This window comes from Gorilla gorilla, chromosome 6 (genome assembly GCF_029281585.2).
Source record: "Gorilla gorilla gorilla isolate KB3781 chromosome 6, NHGRI_mGorGor1-v2.1_pri, whole genome shotgun sequence".
Taxonomy (NCBI): Eukaryota; Metazoa; Chordata; class Mammalia; order Primates; family Hominidae; genus Gorilla; species Gorilla gorilla.
Window position 1 is genome coordinate 89,567,146 of NC_073230.2, and position 17,885 is coordinate 89,585,030.

General features: G+C 49.0%; 1 protein-coding gene and 1 long non-coding RNA gene across 2 annotated transcripts in view; one reads left to right on the top strand and one right to left on the bottom strand.

Moving 5' to 3' along the window:
• The window catches only part of LOC129534772 (uncharacterized), a 73,778-nt gene extending 64,748 nt beyond the window's left edge, over window positions 1-9,030 (top strand). Inside the window, exon 5 of the long non-coding RNA XR_010134707.1 lies at window positions 6,837-9,030. This is a non-coding gene — a long non-coding RNA (uncharacterized lncRNA). The remainder of the gene's footprint in view (window positions 1-6,836) is intronic.
• The window catches only part of MYH16 (myosin heavy chain 16), a 72,382-nt gene that overhangs the window by 50,083 nt on the left and 4,414 nt on the right, over window positions 1-17,885 (bottom strand). The window contains exons 2-12 of the mRNA XM_055393164.2: window positions 17,696-17,839; window positions 13,343-13,499; window positions 12,074-12,101; window positions 10,992-11,088; window positions 9,880-9,972; window positions 8,221-8,284; window positions 7,257-7,355; window positions 5,411-5,514; window positions 3,668-3,806; window positions 2,715-2,983; window positions 815-985 (exon numbers count right to left, since the gene is read on the bottom strand). Of these exons, the coding sequence (XP_055249139.2) occupies window positions 815-985; window positions 2,715-2,983; window positions 3,668-3,806; window positions 5,411-5,514; window positions 7,257-7,355; window positions 8,221-8,284; window positions 9,880-9,972; window positions 10,992-11,088; window positions 12,074-12,101; window positions 13,343-13,499; window positions 17,696-17,839 (1,365 nt within the window). The remainder of the gene's footprint in view (window positions 1-814; window positions 986-2,714; window positions 2,984-3,667; window positions 3,807-5,410; window positions 5,515-7,256; window positions 7,356-8,220; window positions 8,285-9,879; window positions 9,973-10,991; window positions 11,089-12,073; window positions 12,102-13,342; window positions 13,500-17,695; window positions 17,840-17,885) is intronic.

The window sequence follows — 17,885 nt, forward strand, 5'->3', positions numbered from 1 at the left end:
GCAAGCTTGGCCTTCTGAAAAATGGGGAAGTCAATGCCACCTGTGCTCTCTGCTTTTTTTTTTTTAATTTAATTTATTTATTTTGAGACAGAGTCTCGCTCTGTCGCGCAGGCTGGAGTACAGTGGCACAATCTCGGCTCACTGCAACCTCCGCCTTCCACGTTCAAGTGATTTTCCTCCCTCAGCCTCCTGAGTAGCTGGGATTACAGGTGCCCACCACCACACCTGGCTAATTTTTGTATTAGAGATGAGGTTTCACCATGTTGGCCAGGCTGGTCTCAAAACTCCTGACCTCAGGTGATCCACCCACCTCAGCCTCCCAAACTGCTGGGATTACAGGTGTGAACCACCATGCCTGGCCACAACACACATTCTTGAAGGGGACCATTTGCTAAAACCTTCCATGTGGATGTGGTTATAGGTGAAACTATTATATTGCCTGGGTCAGAGCCTGACTCTGCCACTCACAGGTTGTGGGACCTTGGACAAGGAAGTTCCCTTCTCTGTGCCTCAATGTTCCCATCTCTGTGCCTCAATGCCCATCTGTGAAATGGGTGTAATAAAAGTATCCCCTCCCCCACATGCAGTAGGTTGTGATGATCCAATGAATGGCGGCATGCAATAGCCCAACAAACAGTAGTCATTGCAGTCACTTTAGTACCCATTTTGCAGATAGGGAGCTAGAGGTCATACCAAGGAAGGTCATTGGTGGTGTCACTGACTCCCCTGAAGCCAAGTGCCACCTCCCTGCATGCGCCAGTGACATCCCTTGTCCCTGGCCTCTCTCCAATCCCTCCTTTGAGAAGCAAGTCACCTTTTCCAGCAGGTCGATGCAGGCCTGAAGGTCAAGGCCAAAGTCGATGAAGACCCACTCGATGCCTTCCCTCTTGTACTCCTCCTGCTCCAGCACGAACATGTGGTGGTTGAAGAACTGCTGCAGCTTCTCGTTGGTGAAGTTGATGCATAGCTGCTCAAAGCTGTTGAACTGTGGCGGCAGGAGGGCAGAAAGAGGGGCGTCAGCACAGGCACAGAGAGCCTCTCCCAGGATTGAATGAAGCGACCACAAGCAAAGCAAAACTTTGCAGAGGGCCCACTAGTGTCAGGCACTGCCCTAAGTGCCTAACACTGGCCATTCAGCACCCTATGAGAAGTAGCTCTCTGTTCCCTCCCCTACAGAGGCAGAGGCACAAAGTGGTTTAACACATGCCTCGGGCCACACAGTATGACGTTCAGACCCAAAGTCCAGGCAACCAGACTTCAGCCTTGTATGGTAAACAGAAATATATATAATATATATATAATATATACATACAATATATGTGTATATATGTATATATATGTATATATATGTATAATATATATATACACACACACACATATATATATATATACACACACACATATATATTAAAGAGATGAGGTCTCCAGCCTGGTCATCATGGTAAAACCCCATCTCTACTAAAAATACAAAATTAGCCAAGCATGGTGGCGCAAGCTACTTGGGAGGCTGAGGCAGAAGAATCACTTGAACCCTGGAGGCGGAGGTTGCAGTGGGCTGAGATGGCACCATTGTACTCCAGCCTGGGGAAAAAGTGTGAAACTCTGTCTCAAAAATAAATAAATAAACAAAAATAAAAAAAGATGAGATAAAAAAAGACTAGCCCTGTTGCCCAGGCTAGTCTCAAACTCCTGGGCTCAAGTGATCCCCCCACCTTTGCCTCCCAAAGTGCTGGGATTACAGGCATAAGCCACTGCATGCGGCCCCAGCCTGAACAGAAATCATTGAAGAAATAACCATTTTCTTTCCAGGGATGGAAATCACTCGAAATGCTCTATGGATCTGACCCCCGTATGCCTGAGGGCAGTTTGTCTCTTTCTCTGTAATTTTTCTCCTCCTCATCTGTAAGATGAAGGAGTTTAAGGGGTGATATGGTTTGGCTGTATGTCCCCACCCAAATCTCATCTCCAATTGTAATCCCCACATTGGATCATAGGGTCAGATTTCCTTCATGCTGTTCTCATGATAGCAAGGGAGTTCACATGAGATCTGATGGTTTAAAAGTATTTGGCACCTCCCCCCTTGCTCTCTTTCTCCTGCCACCGTGTAAGATGTGCCCGCTTCCCCTTTGCCTTTCGCCATGATCGTAAGTTTCCTGAGGCCTCCCCAGCCATGCAGAACTGTCAGTCAATTAAGCCTTTTTTCTTTATAAATTACCCAGTCTCAGGTAGTTTTTTTATAGCAGTTTGAAAATGGACTAATACAAGGGGTTTACAAGCTTTTTTTTTTTTTTTAGTGGTGAGCTGATTGATCAGCTCTTCTTAAAACCAAACCCCTGATTTATAGTGTTTGCCAATGTCCATGGTGTAAATATTCAAGCCATGGCTAATTTCAAGCTATCAACATGATGTCAACTGGCTCACAAAGTTCCTGAAAATTTCACAATCAGCTCTTGTTAGCCAGTACAGGCTGGCTTCAGCACACCACTCATCCCATCCTTAAAGTTCACACCATTCTTTATGACTTGGCACCATACAAATGAAGCTGGAAATTTCTGGAGTCCAAAAGTCAGAGATCCAGTGGCAAACCGAGATTGGTCTGCCCCAGGTCCAAGGTGAGAAACAAGAGAACTTTATAACTTATACAAGCAAAAAAGTAGCTTATATAAGGAGGACAGCCACCCCAAAGCAAAAACTAAATGCAAGGCCAGGCACACCTCAAAGATCTCAAAGCCAGCGATGTCCAGCACTCCAATGAAGAACTGCCTCTGCATCTTGGTGTCCAAGGTCTTGTTAATCCTGGCCACCAACCACTTGAACATCTTGTCATAGACAGCCTTGCCCAGAGCCCCAATGGAGTTTTGGCACTGTTCCATGTTCTGGCCTTTTTGCACAAACTCATTGCCGACTTTGACCCGGGGCCTGGTAATGCCCTTCTGCAGTTCACCAGAGTTGAGACCCATGAGATGGGCGACTTTGTCAGCCACTGAGTAGAGACAGAAAAAGCAGGTGAGTGCAAGGAAGATGTTGCCATGCCCGGGAGAAACCTGGCAACATCTATTGTGGTTCACGGAGGGGGTGAAAGGGAGGGTGGAGGAGATCCCATTTTGCCAATGAGAAAACAAAGATGTGGTAGTTTCTACACTTGCTCAAGGTCAGGTGGCAGCTGGGCACAGTGGCTCATGCCTGCAATTCCAGCACTTTGGGAGGTTAAGGTAGGAGGATCACTTGAGGCCAGGAGTTTGAGACCAGCCTGGGCAACATAGCAAGACCCCGTTTCTACAAAAAATTAAAAAATTAGCCAGGCGTGGTGGTGTGCACTGTAGTCCCAGCTACTGAGAAGGTTTGAGGCAGGAGGATCATTTGAGCCTACAAGGTTGAGGCTGCAGTGAGCCATGATTGCGTGACTGCACCACTGCGCTCCCACCTAGGCAACAAACCAAGACCCTGTCTCAAAAAATAAATACAAATGAAAACAACAACGACAACAAAAAACCAAAATAATGTCTTGACTCAATTGTGCCTTTCTGAAAATATCAATGTCTGAACATGCATGGTTTGCAGCCACATAGAGCTGGCATGTCCCTGAAATGGTCACAAAGCCCTGGAAAGCAGGGAACTCCCTGCACTGGCCACCTTGTCCCCGAGCAGCCCAAGCCCCAGCACCCACCCTCAGTGGTGTCCACTTCAGCTTGCTCGTCTCTGGGCTTCTGCTTGAACTTCATGTTCCCAAAGTGCATGATACCTCCCGTCAGCTTATACACGGCCATCTTCTCCTCGGCGCTGAAGCCCAGTACGTCAAAGGCTTCCTGCAAAGCAACAGAGACAAAGTCATGTGACTCCTGGCCTCTCATTCCACATAGTGGAGGCCATGGGACTGCCACACTGGGGCCATGCCGAAGGGCCACTGCGGCAGGGCATGGACGCTGGAGTTGGACATCCCCTGAACAGGGAGAGTTCTGTTTTCCTCCAAGGGGCCCAGATCAGATGTTCTGCAATATAGTCATTTTATTTATTTACAGTAACCTCTCTGGCTTCTGTTTCGTCATCTGCAAAATGATGATGATAAGGATAGATCAGAATGATGTGACAATGTTTAGTCCAGTGCTTGGCACACAGTAAGTGCTCAAGAAAGGGAGGTATTAGTATTGTTATTTTATTATTTTTTGAGATAGGGTCTTACTTTTTTGCCCAGGGTAGAGTGCAGTGGCACGATCATGGCTCACTGCAGTCTAGAACTCCTGGGCTCAAGTGATCCTCCCACTTTAGCCTCCCAAGTACCTGGGATAACAGGTGTGTGCCACCACACCTGGCTAATTTTGTTTAATTAATTTATTTATAGATGGAGTCCTCCCTCTGTCGCCCAGGCTGGAATGCAGTGGCACAATCTCCGCTCACTGCAACCTCCACCTCTTGGGTTCAAGTGATTCTCCTTCCTCAGCCTCCCAAGTAGCTGAGATTACAGGCATGCGCCACCATGCCTGGCTAATTTTTTGTATTTTTAGTACAGACGGGGTTTCACCATGTTGGTCAGGCTGGTCTTGAACTCCTGACCTCAAGTGATCCCCCTGCCTTGGCCTCCCAAAGTGCTGGGATTACAGCTGTGGGCTACCATGCCTGGCCAGTTATTTTATTTTATTTTTTGAGATAGGGTCTTACTTTGTTGCCCAGGCTAGAGTGCGGTGGCATGATCATGGCTGATTGTAGCCTAGAACTCCTGGGCTCAAGTGATCCTCCCACTTTAGCCTTCTGAGTAGCTGGTTATCATAACAGGTGCGTGCCATCACACCCAGCTAATTTTTAAATTTAAATTTTTTTTTTTTTGCAGAGACGGGATCTTAGTATGTTGCCTAGGCTGGTCTCAAACTCCTGGACTCAAGCAATTCTCCTGCCTCAGCCTTCCAAAGCACTGGGATTACAGGTGTAAGCTACTGTGCCTGGCACTATTATTATTGTTAAGGCTTCATGCCAGGTACTAGGTGAGGGGAAGGCAAAGATAAATCAGGAATCGATTCTGTTGTCCAAGAGGAGAGAGAACCTAGTACACAAATAATCCTAACAGAAGTCGTGAGTGCTTAGTGTCATAAGAGGAGCCAGAGAGTGTGTTGGGGACTGGGAGAATGACAGAGTCACTTCTAGCTGGGCTGGGGAGGAGGAAAAGTTGCATGGGGTTGATGGCCCCTGAAGTCCCCATGGAATTCTAGTTCGACTCTGCAAAGAGAAACTTGGCTTGCTAAAATGGGCTTGGAATAAAATGCTGATCGCAACCCCAGAAATCTCCAGGGAAGATCTGGGCAGCTGTCTGGCGCTTTAAGTAGGCTCCTGTCCCCACTGCCACCCCAGTTCTAGTGGCCGTGCATGCAGAGTCCCAAGTCTTCTTCCCGTCCTGTGCCAGCTCTGCCCGCCCACTCACGTCTGTGATCTGCAGCTCCTCCTTGTCATCCATGTTGTCCACAGTGGTGACGCCTTGGCTCACCCAGTGGTATTCCTTAGGGTTGGGGACCAGCAGCAAACTCTCTGCCAAGAATAGCAAAGCAGGTTAACCCTTGGTGACATGTGGTTTTCTTCTCTGCCATCTCTAACCTCTCCTCCCTCCCTCCCTTCTTTCCTTCCTTCCTCTTTCTCTCTCTCTCTTTCTTTCAACAGGGTCTGGCTCTGTCACCCAGGCTGGAGTACGGTGGCACAATCATAGCTCACTGCAGCCTTGAACTCCTGGGCTTAAGTGATCTGCCTGCCTCAGCCTCCTGAGTAGCTGAGACCACAGGCACCACCACACCTGGCTAATTTTTGTTACTTATTTATTTAAAAAAATTTTTTTGAGACGGAGTCTTGCTCTGTCACCCAGGCTGGAGTGTGGTGGTGCAATCTTGGCCCACTGCAACCTCTGCCTGCTGGGTTCAAGCGATTATCGCACCTCAGCCTCCTAAGTAGCTGGGATTACAGGTGCCCACCACCACACCTAGCTAATTTTTGTATTTTCAGTAGAGATGGGGTTTCGCCATGTTGGCCAGGCTGGTTTCAAACTCCTGACTTCAGATGATCTGCCTGCCTCGGCCTCCCAAAGTACTGGGATTACATGTGTGAGCCATTGCGCCCAGCCATTTTTTTAGTTTTTGTAGATACAGGGTCTTGCTAAGTTGCCCAGGCTGGTCTCAAACTCCTGGGCTCAAGCAATCCTCCTGCCTTTGCCTCCCAAAGTGCTGGGATTACAGATATGAGCCACTGCACCTGGCTGGAAATTGCATTTTTATGTGAAGTCTCCCAATTTCAAAATGTTGTTAATTTAAAAGTATACTTTGTCCAAACAAATAAAGCCCACCTGTGGGTGGGGAATGGTACTCAATGCCCTTATTTCTGGCTGGGTTAGGAGGTGTGTGTGTGTAATACTGAGTCTTCATCCCTCCTCCCACTTTATGTCTGGGCAGGTCTGCCGTGGACAGTTGAGCATGTTGGTGCCTGCACAAGGGCATCCAGTTGATTGGGTGAGTGTACTCCACTTTCTGAGCTGTGTGCCTGGTGTGGGCTGTGTCTGCCAAGAGGAGAGCCTGCTGGGACTGTGCATGCAAGCACTGGCAGAGCTGATCATGGTCTTGGGCTGACCCCTGTGCTGGTGCCCGAGTATCAGACTCAGAGGCAGCAGGTGGCAGACATAAAGGGTTTAAAGCCTCACATCCCAGTTTTATATCCCAGATTTTGCAGGTACTCAAAGCTTCATCTGTGAAATGGGCCCACAGTGGTCCTCATCTGGCTACTATGAGGATGAGATGTGCAAATAGAACTTTGAGAAAGTTCCCTGTAACACATTCACATGACTTTTCTTTTCTTTTTTTTTTCTTCAGACAGAGTCTTGTTCTGTTGCCCAGGCTGCAGTGCAATGGAGTGATCTTGGCTCACCACAACCTCCACCTCCCAGGTTCAACCGATTCTCCTGTGTCAGCCTCCCGAGTAGCTGGGATTACAGGCACCTGCCATCATGCCTGGCTAATTTTTTTGTATTTTGGAGAGACGGGGTTTCACCATGTTGGCCAGGCTGGTCCTGAACTCCTGACCTCAGGTGATCCACCTGCCTCTGCCTCCCAAAGTCCTGGGGTTACAGGCATGAGCCACCGCACCCAGCCCCATTCACATCACTTTAAACTGAAGACATTATCACAGAACCCTAGGAGTGACATGAGACTCCTTGCACATGGGAAATCTTTGCTTATGGAAAAGAAGAAAAGCAAGGTCAGGGGCAGGTGGATAGACATAAAGGTCTTTACCAACAAGTTCAGGCTTCTTGTTTGAGAGAATCTGGTAGAAGATGTGGTAGCTTCTCTCAGCTGCTTGCTGTGAGATGACACGAGATTTCTCTAAGAGATCTGAAAAAGAAGTGAAGATCCTGGTGAGTACACAGCTGTTTCCCTGGAGTTCAGGGCTCCATACAAAGCAGGAATCTCCTCTCCATAAAGCCCAGAACAGTCACCAGTGGTGAGCCCCACGCTTCGCTCTTTCCAGACACGCAGCCTCCGGGGACCTGACTGCCACAAGGGGAGTCCTGGGAACGGGGCCAGCCTCCTGGGCACCAACAGGCTGCAATCAGAAGGACCTCCCACTTGGCTTAATGCTCTTCTGTTGCTGTTTTGAAATTCCTTTATTATTATTATTATTATTATTATTATTATTTTTAGAGACAGGGTCTTGCTGCGTTACCCAGGCTGGAGTGCAGTGGTGTGATTATTTATTTATTTATTCTTTTATTTTTATTTATTTTTTTGAGATGGAGTCTTGCTCTGTTGCCCAGGCTGGAGTGCAATGGAGTGATCTCGGCTCACTGCAACCTCTACCTCCCAGGTTCAAAGCAGGAATCCCCTCTCCATAAAGCCCAGAACAGTCACCAGTGGTGACTGTTCACTGCAGCCTCTAACTCCTGGGCTCAAGTGATCCTCTTGCCTTAGCCTCCTGAGTAGCTGGGACTACAGGCATGTACCACCATGCCAGGCTAATTTTTCACATTTTTTGTAGAGATGGGATCTTACTATGTTGCCCAGGCTGGTCTTGAACTCCTAGGCTCAAGCGACCCTCCCGCCTCGGCCTCCCAAAGTGCTAGGATTACAGGCATAAGCCACCTCACCTGGCCTGAAATTCTTAATATTTTTTAAGAAGAGCCCCTCATTTTCATGTTGCACCAGGCCTCACAGATTATGTAGCTGCCCAGACAAACCCTCCAAGGAGGGCCTGACTTACAGCTCTCGATGTCGGCTCCAGCCAGTTTCCCTGTGGTTCCAAAGTGGATTCGGATGAACTTGCCCTGAGCAGGGAAGAGAGGGGAGGGATCAGGAGGGAGGTCATCCACAGCTTTAGACCAGTAAGTAGCCCAGAGTTGGCCAAGGGTTGCTGATCGGGGCCTGCGGGGATGTAACCGGGCTCTATTGGAGTATCGGATTTCCCACGAAGATAGACAGAGAAACACACGGAGAGGTCTCAGAGCTAAATCTAGGGTCTGTGGTTTGGGGCATTTGTAGGGGAGAGAAGTCCCAGCAGGAGGGCTGCTACCCTTTGGAATTCTGCATAGAGACCAGGCACCATGGGAATTTGGAGCACCTCCCATGCCTCTTTATCGGGAGCCTTCCATGTCATTCTTCTCTCTGGCTTGCATGGTACAGCCATCAATAAATTCTTCCGGAAACAGGACTCTCTATCTCTCTCTACCTCGGCTGCTCCTGGGCCTGTCTGTACTCACCTCTGTTCCTCCCCTCATCCCCCCGCCAGCCCTGTTTTCCCAGGCTCTGTGCAAGCTCACTGGGCTCTGCCAATGGGAAGCCCGAGACCTGGGAGTGAGGGAGACGAGGCCAGGGCATTGCTCCTCTCAAGTTGGCATCTCAGGTGGTGCTGGGTGCCTCTGTGACTACAGCTCCCGCCAGACAGCTGCACTGGTTTAAGAACCCACTAGGACCCTAGGACAGCACCTCTCTTATGTCCCTCCAGCCTGGAAGGAGGTTGCAGCTTCTCGCTGCTGTGAATCTGTCTCCCCAGGTGACCTCCCAGCCCCTCCACCATCACTGTTGCCAAGGTTCTGCATCAGAGCTGTTTGACTTAAATATTAATACTAAAGAGGGTTCTGTTTGCTGATTAGATGCTTTTATCCCCCGAGATAGGGGGTCTTACTCTGTTGCCTTGCAACCTTGACTTCCTGGGCTCAGGTGATCCTCCCACCTTAGCCTCCTAAGTAGCTGGGACTACAGGCAGGCATGGCCATGCCCGGCTAATTTTTATTTTTTATAGAGATGGCGGGTGGTCTCGCTCTGTTGCTGAGGCTGGTCTCAAACTCCTGGGCTCAAGGGATCCTCCTGCCTTGGCTTCCCAAAGTGCTGGGATTACAGGAGTGTGCCACTGTGCCCAGCCTCCTTCTTTTATGCTAATGGAGATTTTCTTTTCTTTATTGAGAAATGTAACACTTGGGTACATCAAAGAAAACCAATTTCTGAGGGGGAAACAAATCAAAACAAAAAAAAGTTAACCCTGTCTGGGTCTCTGCAGAACCCAGAGAATGTTTTTGCATAACTGAAAAATTCTAGATGCTTCATAATTGATCTTTTGATACAAAATGACCTGTTAAATTTGCAATTTGTAGTTCTTGGTGTTGAGGCCAATTGGACTGGCTAGGAAGAGTCTTCAAACCTTGAGCTGAATTCCACGAGGGATTATTTGTCTTTTGAATTAGTTTTTCCTTGTTGCCAATTTGATTCTGATTGCTGTGCCTTCAACATCTCTGGGAAGGGGATGTCTTCACTTGCCCCACCCCTTTCACCTTAATTTAAACCAGCCTCAATTTCTTTACCTGGGGCGGGGTCGTGACCCCTGTCCCACCAGCCAGGGGGCCTCTCATGCGGTCCCCACACTTACGAAGCGAGAGGAGTTGTTGTTCCTGGTGGTCTTGGCGTTCCCAAAGGCCTCCAGCACGGGGTTTGCCTGGATGACTTGATCCTCCAGAGACCCCTGATGCAGAAAGAAACCCAAAGTCAGTTGACCAGTTGGCTGCTGCCTGGGAGCCCAGGGCTGAGGGACTGGGCTTGCAAATGACAGTGGCTCATGTGCTGGGAACCCAGGAGGAGAATGGCCTTGGGGTGGCCAGAAAATCAGGGCCAGAGGGGCTACATGTCGTAACCTGGGACGAGGGCCACTGCCTGAGTGTCTGTCCCTCTGTGGCTCCGTGACACTGGGAGGGGCACCTGGGGACACGGGCAGCCACTTGGACTTGATCCCTAGCTACTGTTTCCTCACTTTGCTGTTGGCAGAGAGCCCCCTGAGCAAGTCTGAAACCCCTCCCTACACATCTCCCCACCCCTTTTTTGAGACGGTTTTGTTCTGTTGCCCAGGCTGGAGCGCAGTGGCACGATCTCGGCTCACTGCAGCCTACAACTCCTGGGCTCAGGTGATCCTCCCACTTCAGCCCCCTGAGTAGCTGGGACTATAGGCACATGCCACCACTCCCAGCTAATTTTTAAAGTTTTTTGTAGAGATGGTGTCTTGCTATGTTGCCCAGGTTAGTCTTGAACTCAGGGACTCAAGCGACCCTCCCACCTCAGCCTCCCAGAGTACTGGGATTATAGGCATGAGCCACTGCGCCTGGCCGCTGTCAGCCTTTTAGAGCTGCCTTAGCTCGCTGCCCAGCTAAGGCTTTTTGTGCCCCTGGGGCAGCCAGGGCCTGCAGAGGCCACTTAATAGGCAGCAAACTTTCCCGTTTCTCCTCTGCCAAGAACAAGGGGCTCTGCTACCTGTCCTTCTGGAGGCAGACATGGCCTGGGGCAGCAGAACAAGTCCTCGGGGAGGAGACCTTGATCTATAGCCACCTTCTCTCTGTGTGACCCCACCCAAGTCACTTCTCTCTAAGCCTCAGTCTCTTCATCTGTAAAATGGCCCTAAGCTGTGAGCAGCTGTGAAGATTGAATGGGCGCCACTGTGTGTGTCACAGAAGCCTGAAGACGGGAAATATGGGCCCACCCGGTCGGCTCTACCTTCTTATCTGTGGTCTGTTTGCCAGTTCCTCCAATGTTGGCAAAGTACTGGATGACCTTCTTCGTGTTCTCAGTCTTACCAGCACCAGATTCTCCGCTGCAGATGGAAAAAAAGTGGACAGGAGAAGCAGGAAGAGGGGTGGTCAGCTGCAGAGAAAAGGAGCAAGACTAGCCTGGCCAACATGGTGAGACCCTGTTTCTACTAAAAATACAAAAATTAACCGGGCACAGTGGCTCATGCCTGTAATCCTAGCACTTTCGGAGGCCAAGGTGGGAGGATCACCTGAGGTCAGGAGTTCAGGACCAGCCTGGCCAATATGGTGAAGCCCCGTCTCTATTAAAAATACAAAAAGTAGCCAGGCATGGTGGCATGTGCCTGTAATCCCAGCTACTCAGGAGGCTGAGGCAGCAGAATCACTTGAACCCAGGGGGTGGAGGCTGCACTCCAGCCTGGGTGGCAGAACAAGACTCCATCTCAAAAAAAAAAAAAAAAGCACTTTTCTTTTCTTTTCTTTTCTTTTTTTTTTTTTTTTTTGAGACAGGGTCTTGCTCTGTCGTCCAGGCTGGAGTGCAGTGATGTGATCATAGCTCACTACAGCCTCAACCTCCTGGGCTCAAGCAATCTTCCTGCCTCAGCCTCCTGAGTAGCTGGGACTACAGGTGTGCACCACCACACCTGGCTAATTTTTTGTAGAGATGGAGTCTCACTATGTTGCCCAGGCTGGTCTCAAACTCCTGGGTTCCAGCGATCCTCCTGCCTCAGCCTCCCAAAGCCCTGGGATTACAGGTGTGAGCCACCACACCTGGCCTCAAAGGTACACATTTCTGTTCGCATTTTGCCCCCTAGCTAGGACAGACAGGCAGGTGGGGAGGTCCTGGGGACAGGGAGGCCACCCCATCAGTTTAGCAGGTGCAGCCTCACCCCCACCGAAGCCCGCTCACTGCCTGCAGAGTTGCAAACAAAGTCCCGCAATTAATTCTAAGAAGGCTTAATTGTATGTGTAAGACACAGATCTAATTATATGTGTAAGACACAGATCTAATTATATGTGTATAGACTGAGAGATGGAAGAGACACTTACGTGATTAGCATAGACTGATTCTCACGATCTGTAGGGAAGAAAACAAGAAACAGGAAGGTGTAATTAGGAAACATTTAGAAACTAGGCATTCGACAATGCCCCAGCCAGTCAGCGCTTCCCCAAATTCCACCCGGCTTAGATCGTGGCCTTGGCTACACTTGGAGGCCAAAATTCAGTATCCTGTGGGATCTGTGGCCACGTGCCCATCCCTGCAGTGTACACCCTTGCAGAAAGGATCAGGAATTTATCAGCCACTCTTTCTACCAGCCCGGAGTGGCCATAAAGCTACCCAGTCCTAAGCAACATAAAGAGAAATGAGGACAAAAATCACAGAGGGCTGGACAGCATGACTCATGCCTGTAATCCCAGCATTTGGGGAAGCTGAGGCTGGAGCCCAGGAGTTTAAGACCTGCCTAGGCAAGATGGTGAAACCCTGTCTCCACAAAACATTAAGAAATTAGCTGGGCATAGTGACGCATTCCTATAGTCTCAGCTACTCAGGAAGCTGAAGCAGGAGGATTGCTTGGGCCTAGAAGTTCTAGACTGCGGTGAGCTAAGATTGCACCACTGCACTCCAGCCTGGGTAACAAAGACCCCGTCTCTTAAAAAAAAAATCATGACTGGGCGCAGTGGCTCACGCCTGTAAAGCCAGCACTTTGGGAGGCCGAGATGGGTGGATCACCTGAGGTCAGGAGTTCAGGACCAGCCTGGCCAACATGATGAAACCCCATCTCTACTAGTAATACAAAAATTAGCTGGGTGTGGTGGCACATGCCTGTAATCCCAGCTACTTGGGAGGCTGATGCAGGAGAATTGCCTGAACCTGGGAGGTGGAGGTTGCAGTGAGCTATTGCACCATTGCACTCCAGCTTGGGCGACAAGAGTGAAACTCTATCTCAAAATAATGAAAAAAATCACATAGAGGAATCACTATAACATGCAGCAAAGATCATAGAGGTAATGGTTAAGAGTATTGAGCTCTGAGCAAGTTACTTACCTACTTACCTTGGCATCCCACGGGTTTGTGAAACTTAAATGAGATAGGGTGTGAGGTAGGGCTGGTGCCTAGCAAGTGCCCAGCACACTCACTGAGCCCTGGCACCTGGTAGCAGCAGCTGCTGCTCAAAATTTAGCAAAGAACTTCAACTGGTAGTGCAGGGTCAGGGTTAGGATCGGGTATCACAAGGTCTTAATGCGTCTGGAGCTGCAATGGCAAAGGAAGGCTTGTCTCCCGCCACCCCTGCCCCAGCAGAGCCCACCCCGACGCACCCATGAGCATGTCGTGGTAGGCGTTGTCGGAGATGGAGAAGAGGTGAGGTGGCATCTCTGTGCGCTTCTTGCCCTTGTACATGTTAGCCACACGGGCCCCGTAGATGGGCAGCCACTTGTAGGGGTTGACCGTCACGCAGAACAAGCCCGAGTAGGTCTGGTGGGAGGGAGGGAAGATGGTCAGCTGATTTTTCCTCCTGGTACCCTCTTCCCCCAGCGGAGTTCCCTTCAGGCCCCAGCTTATCGTAGAGCAAGCTGTGAAGAAGGCAAGATTTCTGCCAGGTGTGGTGGCTTATGCCTATAATCCCAACATTTTGGGAGACCGAGGCAGGTGGATCACCTGATGTCAGGAGTTGGAGACCAGCCTGACCAACATGGTGAAACCCCGTCTCTACCAAAAGTACGAAACAATTAGCTGGGCGTGGTGGTGCACGCCTGTAATCCTAGCTACTTGGAAGGCTGAGGCAGGAGAATCACTTGAACCTGGGAGGCAGAGGTTGCAGTGAGCCAAGATCGTGCCACTGTACTCCAGCCTGGGCAACAGAGTGAGACTCCGTCTCAAAACAACAAAAACAATGAAACCCAGCCTTCTGGAGGCAAAATCTTATGACTATCTGAGTCTGCATTCATTAAGCTAAATGAGGCTTCTCTTTAATATATATTTGTTTTTGTTTTCTTTTGCTTTAATTACAGACACTCCTCAACTTAGGGTGGGGTCCCATCTAGATAAACCCATCATATGTTGAAAATGTCGTATTGGAAGTCGATTTATGATATTTTCAACATACGATGGGTTTGATCATAAATCGAGGAGTGCATTGAATGTGTATTGCTTTTGCCCCATCGTAAAGTTGGAAATCATTAACTTGAACCATTGTAAGTTGGGGTCCATCTGGATTTGAATAGGTAACACTGTCACTGTGGTAACATATACATTGCAAAAGGTCCCTCCACTTGCTCCATGCCCACCCCCACCCTCACCACAGGTAAATGCTGGGCTAGTTTCTTTTACTCCCTTCCATGGTTTTTTTTATTTATATATATTTTGTGGATGGAGTCTCACTCTGTCACTCAGGCTGGAGTGCAATGGTGCCATCTGGGTTCACTGCAACCTCTGCCTCCCAGATTCAAGCGATTCTCCTGCCTCAGCCTCTTGAGTAGCTGAGACTACAGATGCACGCCACCACGCCCGGCTAATTTTTGTACTTTTAGTAGAGATGGGGTTTTGCCATATTGGCCAGGCTGGTCACAAACTCCTGACCTCAAGGGATCCACCCACCTCAGCCTCCCAAAGTGCTGGGATCACAGGTGTGAGCCACTGCGCCTAGCCTATAGTACTGTTTTATACCTTGCTTTTGCCACTTAATATATCTGGCTTTCCTTGAGAGTCTATTGAGAGATTTCTGGGGTGACTCAAAAGCTGTGGAATCTTCACTGTGTGGATGCAGTTCCCTACTTGTGGCAGCTGGGTTTGACCACCTTTTTTTTCTTTCTTTCTCTTTTTTTTCTTTTCTTTCTTTTTTTTTTTTTTTAGAGACAGAGACTTGCTCTGTCTCTCAGGCTGGAGTGCAGTGGTGCCATCATAGCTCACTGCAGCCTTGAACTCCTGGGCTCAAGTGATTCTTCCACCTCAACATCCCAAGTAGCTGGGACTACGGGCATGTGCCCACTAAGCCTGGATAATTAAAAAATTGTTTTTGTAGAGACGGGAGTCTTGCCATGTTGCTCAGGCTTGTCACGAACTCCTGTCCTCAAACAATCCACCCACGTTGGCCTCCCAAAGTGCTGGGATTACAGGCACGAGCCACTGCGCCCAGCCTTGACCTATTCTTAAAAAGAGACCCCAACTTTCTTTTCACTCCAAGATTGCAATTTTGTAAGAAATCACCCTGTTTTAAAAAAAAGAACAGAAAGGCCAGGCGCAGTGGCTTACACCTGTAATCCCAGCACTTTGGGAGGCTGAGGCAGGCAGATCACGGGGTCAGGAGTTCGAGACCAGCGTGACCAACATGGTGAAACCCTGTCTCTACTAAAAATACAAAAATTAGCTGGGCGTGGTAGCGCATGTTTGTAATCCCAGCTTCTGAGGAGGCTGAGGCAGCAGAATCGCTTGAACCCGGGAAGCGGAGGTTGCAATGAGGTGAGACTGTGCCACTGCACTCCAGCCTGGGCAACAGAGCGAGACTCCATCTCAAACAAACAAACAAAAAACCCCAGAAAAACCAATTACATCATTAAATAAATTAAGAGCAGGAAGAATGAGTGAAGACAGGAAATGGCCAAATCTATGAATCTTAAATTTCTCTTCTCCTTGCTGGACAGTCACATTGACCTCTAAAGCATCCACCAAGTACTTGGTTTCAGTTCAACTTTAAACCCTTCCATTTTGAACCAAGTAAGAATAACTGCTCCCTATCCACCCCTCTCCCTGCCACCAGCTTCTCCTTAGCATAACTGGGATATGTTGAATTTTCAAAATGAAACTTATTAAGTACAAACTGATTCACAGGAAAAAAGGCAAAGAGACGACGAAGGAAACCCAGTGGAACAGCTGAGAGTATGACACACAGTGTCTCATCCTGGGACACCAGCCATGGAGTCACTCTTCCCCTCCAGCCTGTCTCAGCCATGGGGTGGGGACAGACAGCATCCTGGAAGCCAGTTACCTCCGTGCTGTGGTCAGGAGGAATTGAGAGAGAAGCAGCTGGGATCATGGGAGCAGCCCTTGCCAGCTAGAGTTATTGCATTAGTGGCTCTATTGAGGCGCTTTAATGTAGGAGGGGACTCCCTGCCCTGGTCTCTCAGGCTGTACTCCACAAAGCCTGCAGTCCCTTGGCCCAAAGTCAGATGTGGTCACCCAGGAGGAACAAGGGCTTGCGGGCAGAGCAGCCCCAGGTAAGCCCTGGTCCTGAGCTTGACCTTTGAGCCTGTACCTTGACATTCTCAGCCCAGGCTCTAGGTTCAGCCGGGGGTGGGTGTGGCTCTTTCTAGACCTGGGGTTCAAGGATGCCCTGCTAACCTCCAGACCTAGCAAATATCTTCAAGAGATTTCAGAGACCTTCCAGCAACACCTGGGGCTATGGTACTGCTGGGGCCTGAATCTAGAACCACAGTAGTAGTATTAAAGGAGGATGAATCTGGGGTCACAGAAGCCCTCTTGACTATAACCATAGACCCAGGGAAGGGGAATCCCCGGCAGCTCCTGACCTGGGAGTCAGGCTGCACCTCACCTATTCCTACCAGATAAGCCTCTTTCCTTTTAAATAAAGACATCTAGAGAGGCAAACACCAACACGTCCTTAGACAACCCATTTTGGGAGTTAAGCTGCAACACCTTCAGGAAATCATCTTTCTGTCTTAAGATTTCAAAGACACTCAGGGGACTGATTGCAACTCACTCTGGTCATCATGTCAGACAAAGTGAAACTGAATTTCTTCAAGGATGCAGTTGGTTGTCCTTCCTAAGTGCCTCAGGCTACAATTAAGTCACATTTCCTCAATGTTTGTTGGATGGATGGGTGGATGAGTGTTTTGATTAATGATTGGATGGATATTTGGATGTTTGGATGGGTGGATGAGTGGATGGATGGATGGATGTTTGGTTGATGGATGGATGGATGTTTGGATAGGTGGACGGATGTTTGGATGTTTGGACTGATGGATAGATGTTTGGACGTATGTATGTATGGATCGATGTTTGGATAGGTGGATGAATAGATTGACGGATAGATGTTTGGATGGATGGATGGATGGATGGGTGGTTGGATGGATGGATGGATGAATGTTTGGATGTTTGGGTTGATGGATAGATGTTTGGATGGATGGATAGATATTTGGATGGATGGATGGATGGATGTTTGGATGGATAAATGTTTGGATGGATGAATGTTTGGATGGATGGATGTTTGGATGGATGGATGGATGAATGAATGGATAGATGAATGAATGGATAGATGGATGGATGGATGGATGAATGAATGGATAGATGGATGAATGGATAGATGGATGGATGGACTTCTAATAATGGCACATGAAGTCACTAGGGGAAAAATGATGTTTTGATTTGAGAGTTTGAGGAAGAGGGGAGGAACATGAGGAGGAAGATTTTCGGGTGACAGCCTCAGCAAAAGGTGTTTCAGCTGCTCATGGAGATGGTGCCATTACTGAGATGCCAAAGGCTTTGGGTGGAAATTCCAACATGTCAGAAACGTGGTCCCTGTGCCTTTGTCTAAGTCATAATGTGTACTGGGAACTGGGGAGAGTGGAGTAGCCACCCCCCTCCTCATCAAAAGAAAAGCAGAAGATCTGCAGCCACTCCTTCCTCCCCCCACTCACCCCATCCCTGGCACTCACATAGATCCTCATGTTGGTGTAGCGTTGGCGCAGATTGTCTAGGACACTGGCCTCATTCAGGAAGGTCATGTCTGCCATGTCACTGGCCTGGTAGAATTTGGGGGGGTTCATCTGCTGGATATCATCCTTCTTCACAGTGAGTGTCTGCAGGGGTCAAGACACAGCAGCACAGGCATCAGGCATGGGGCAT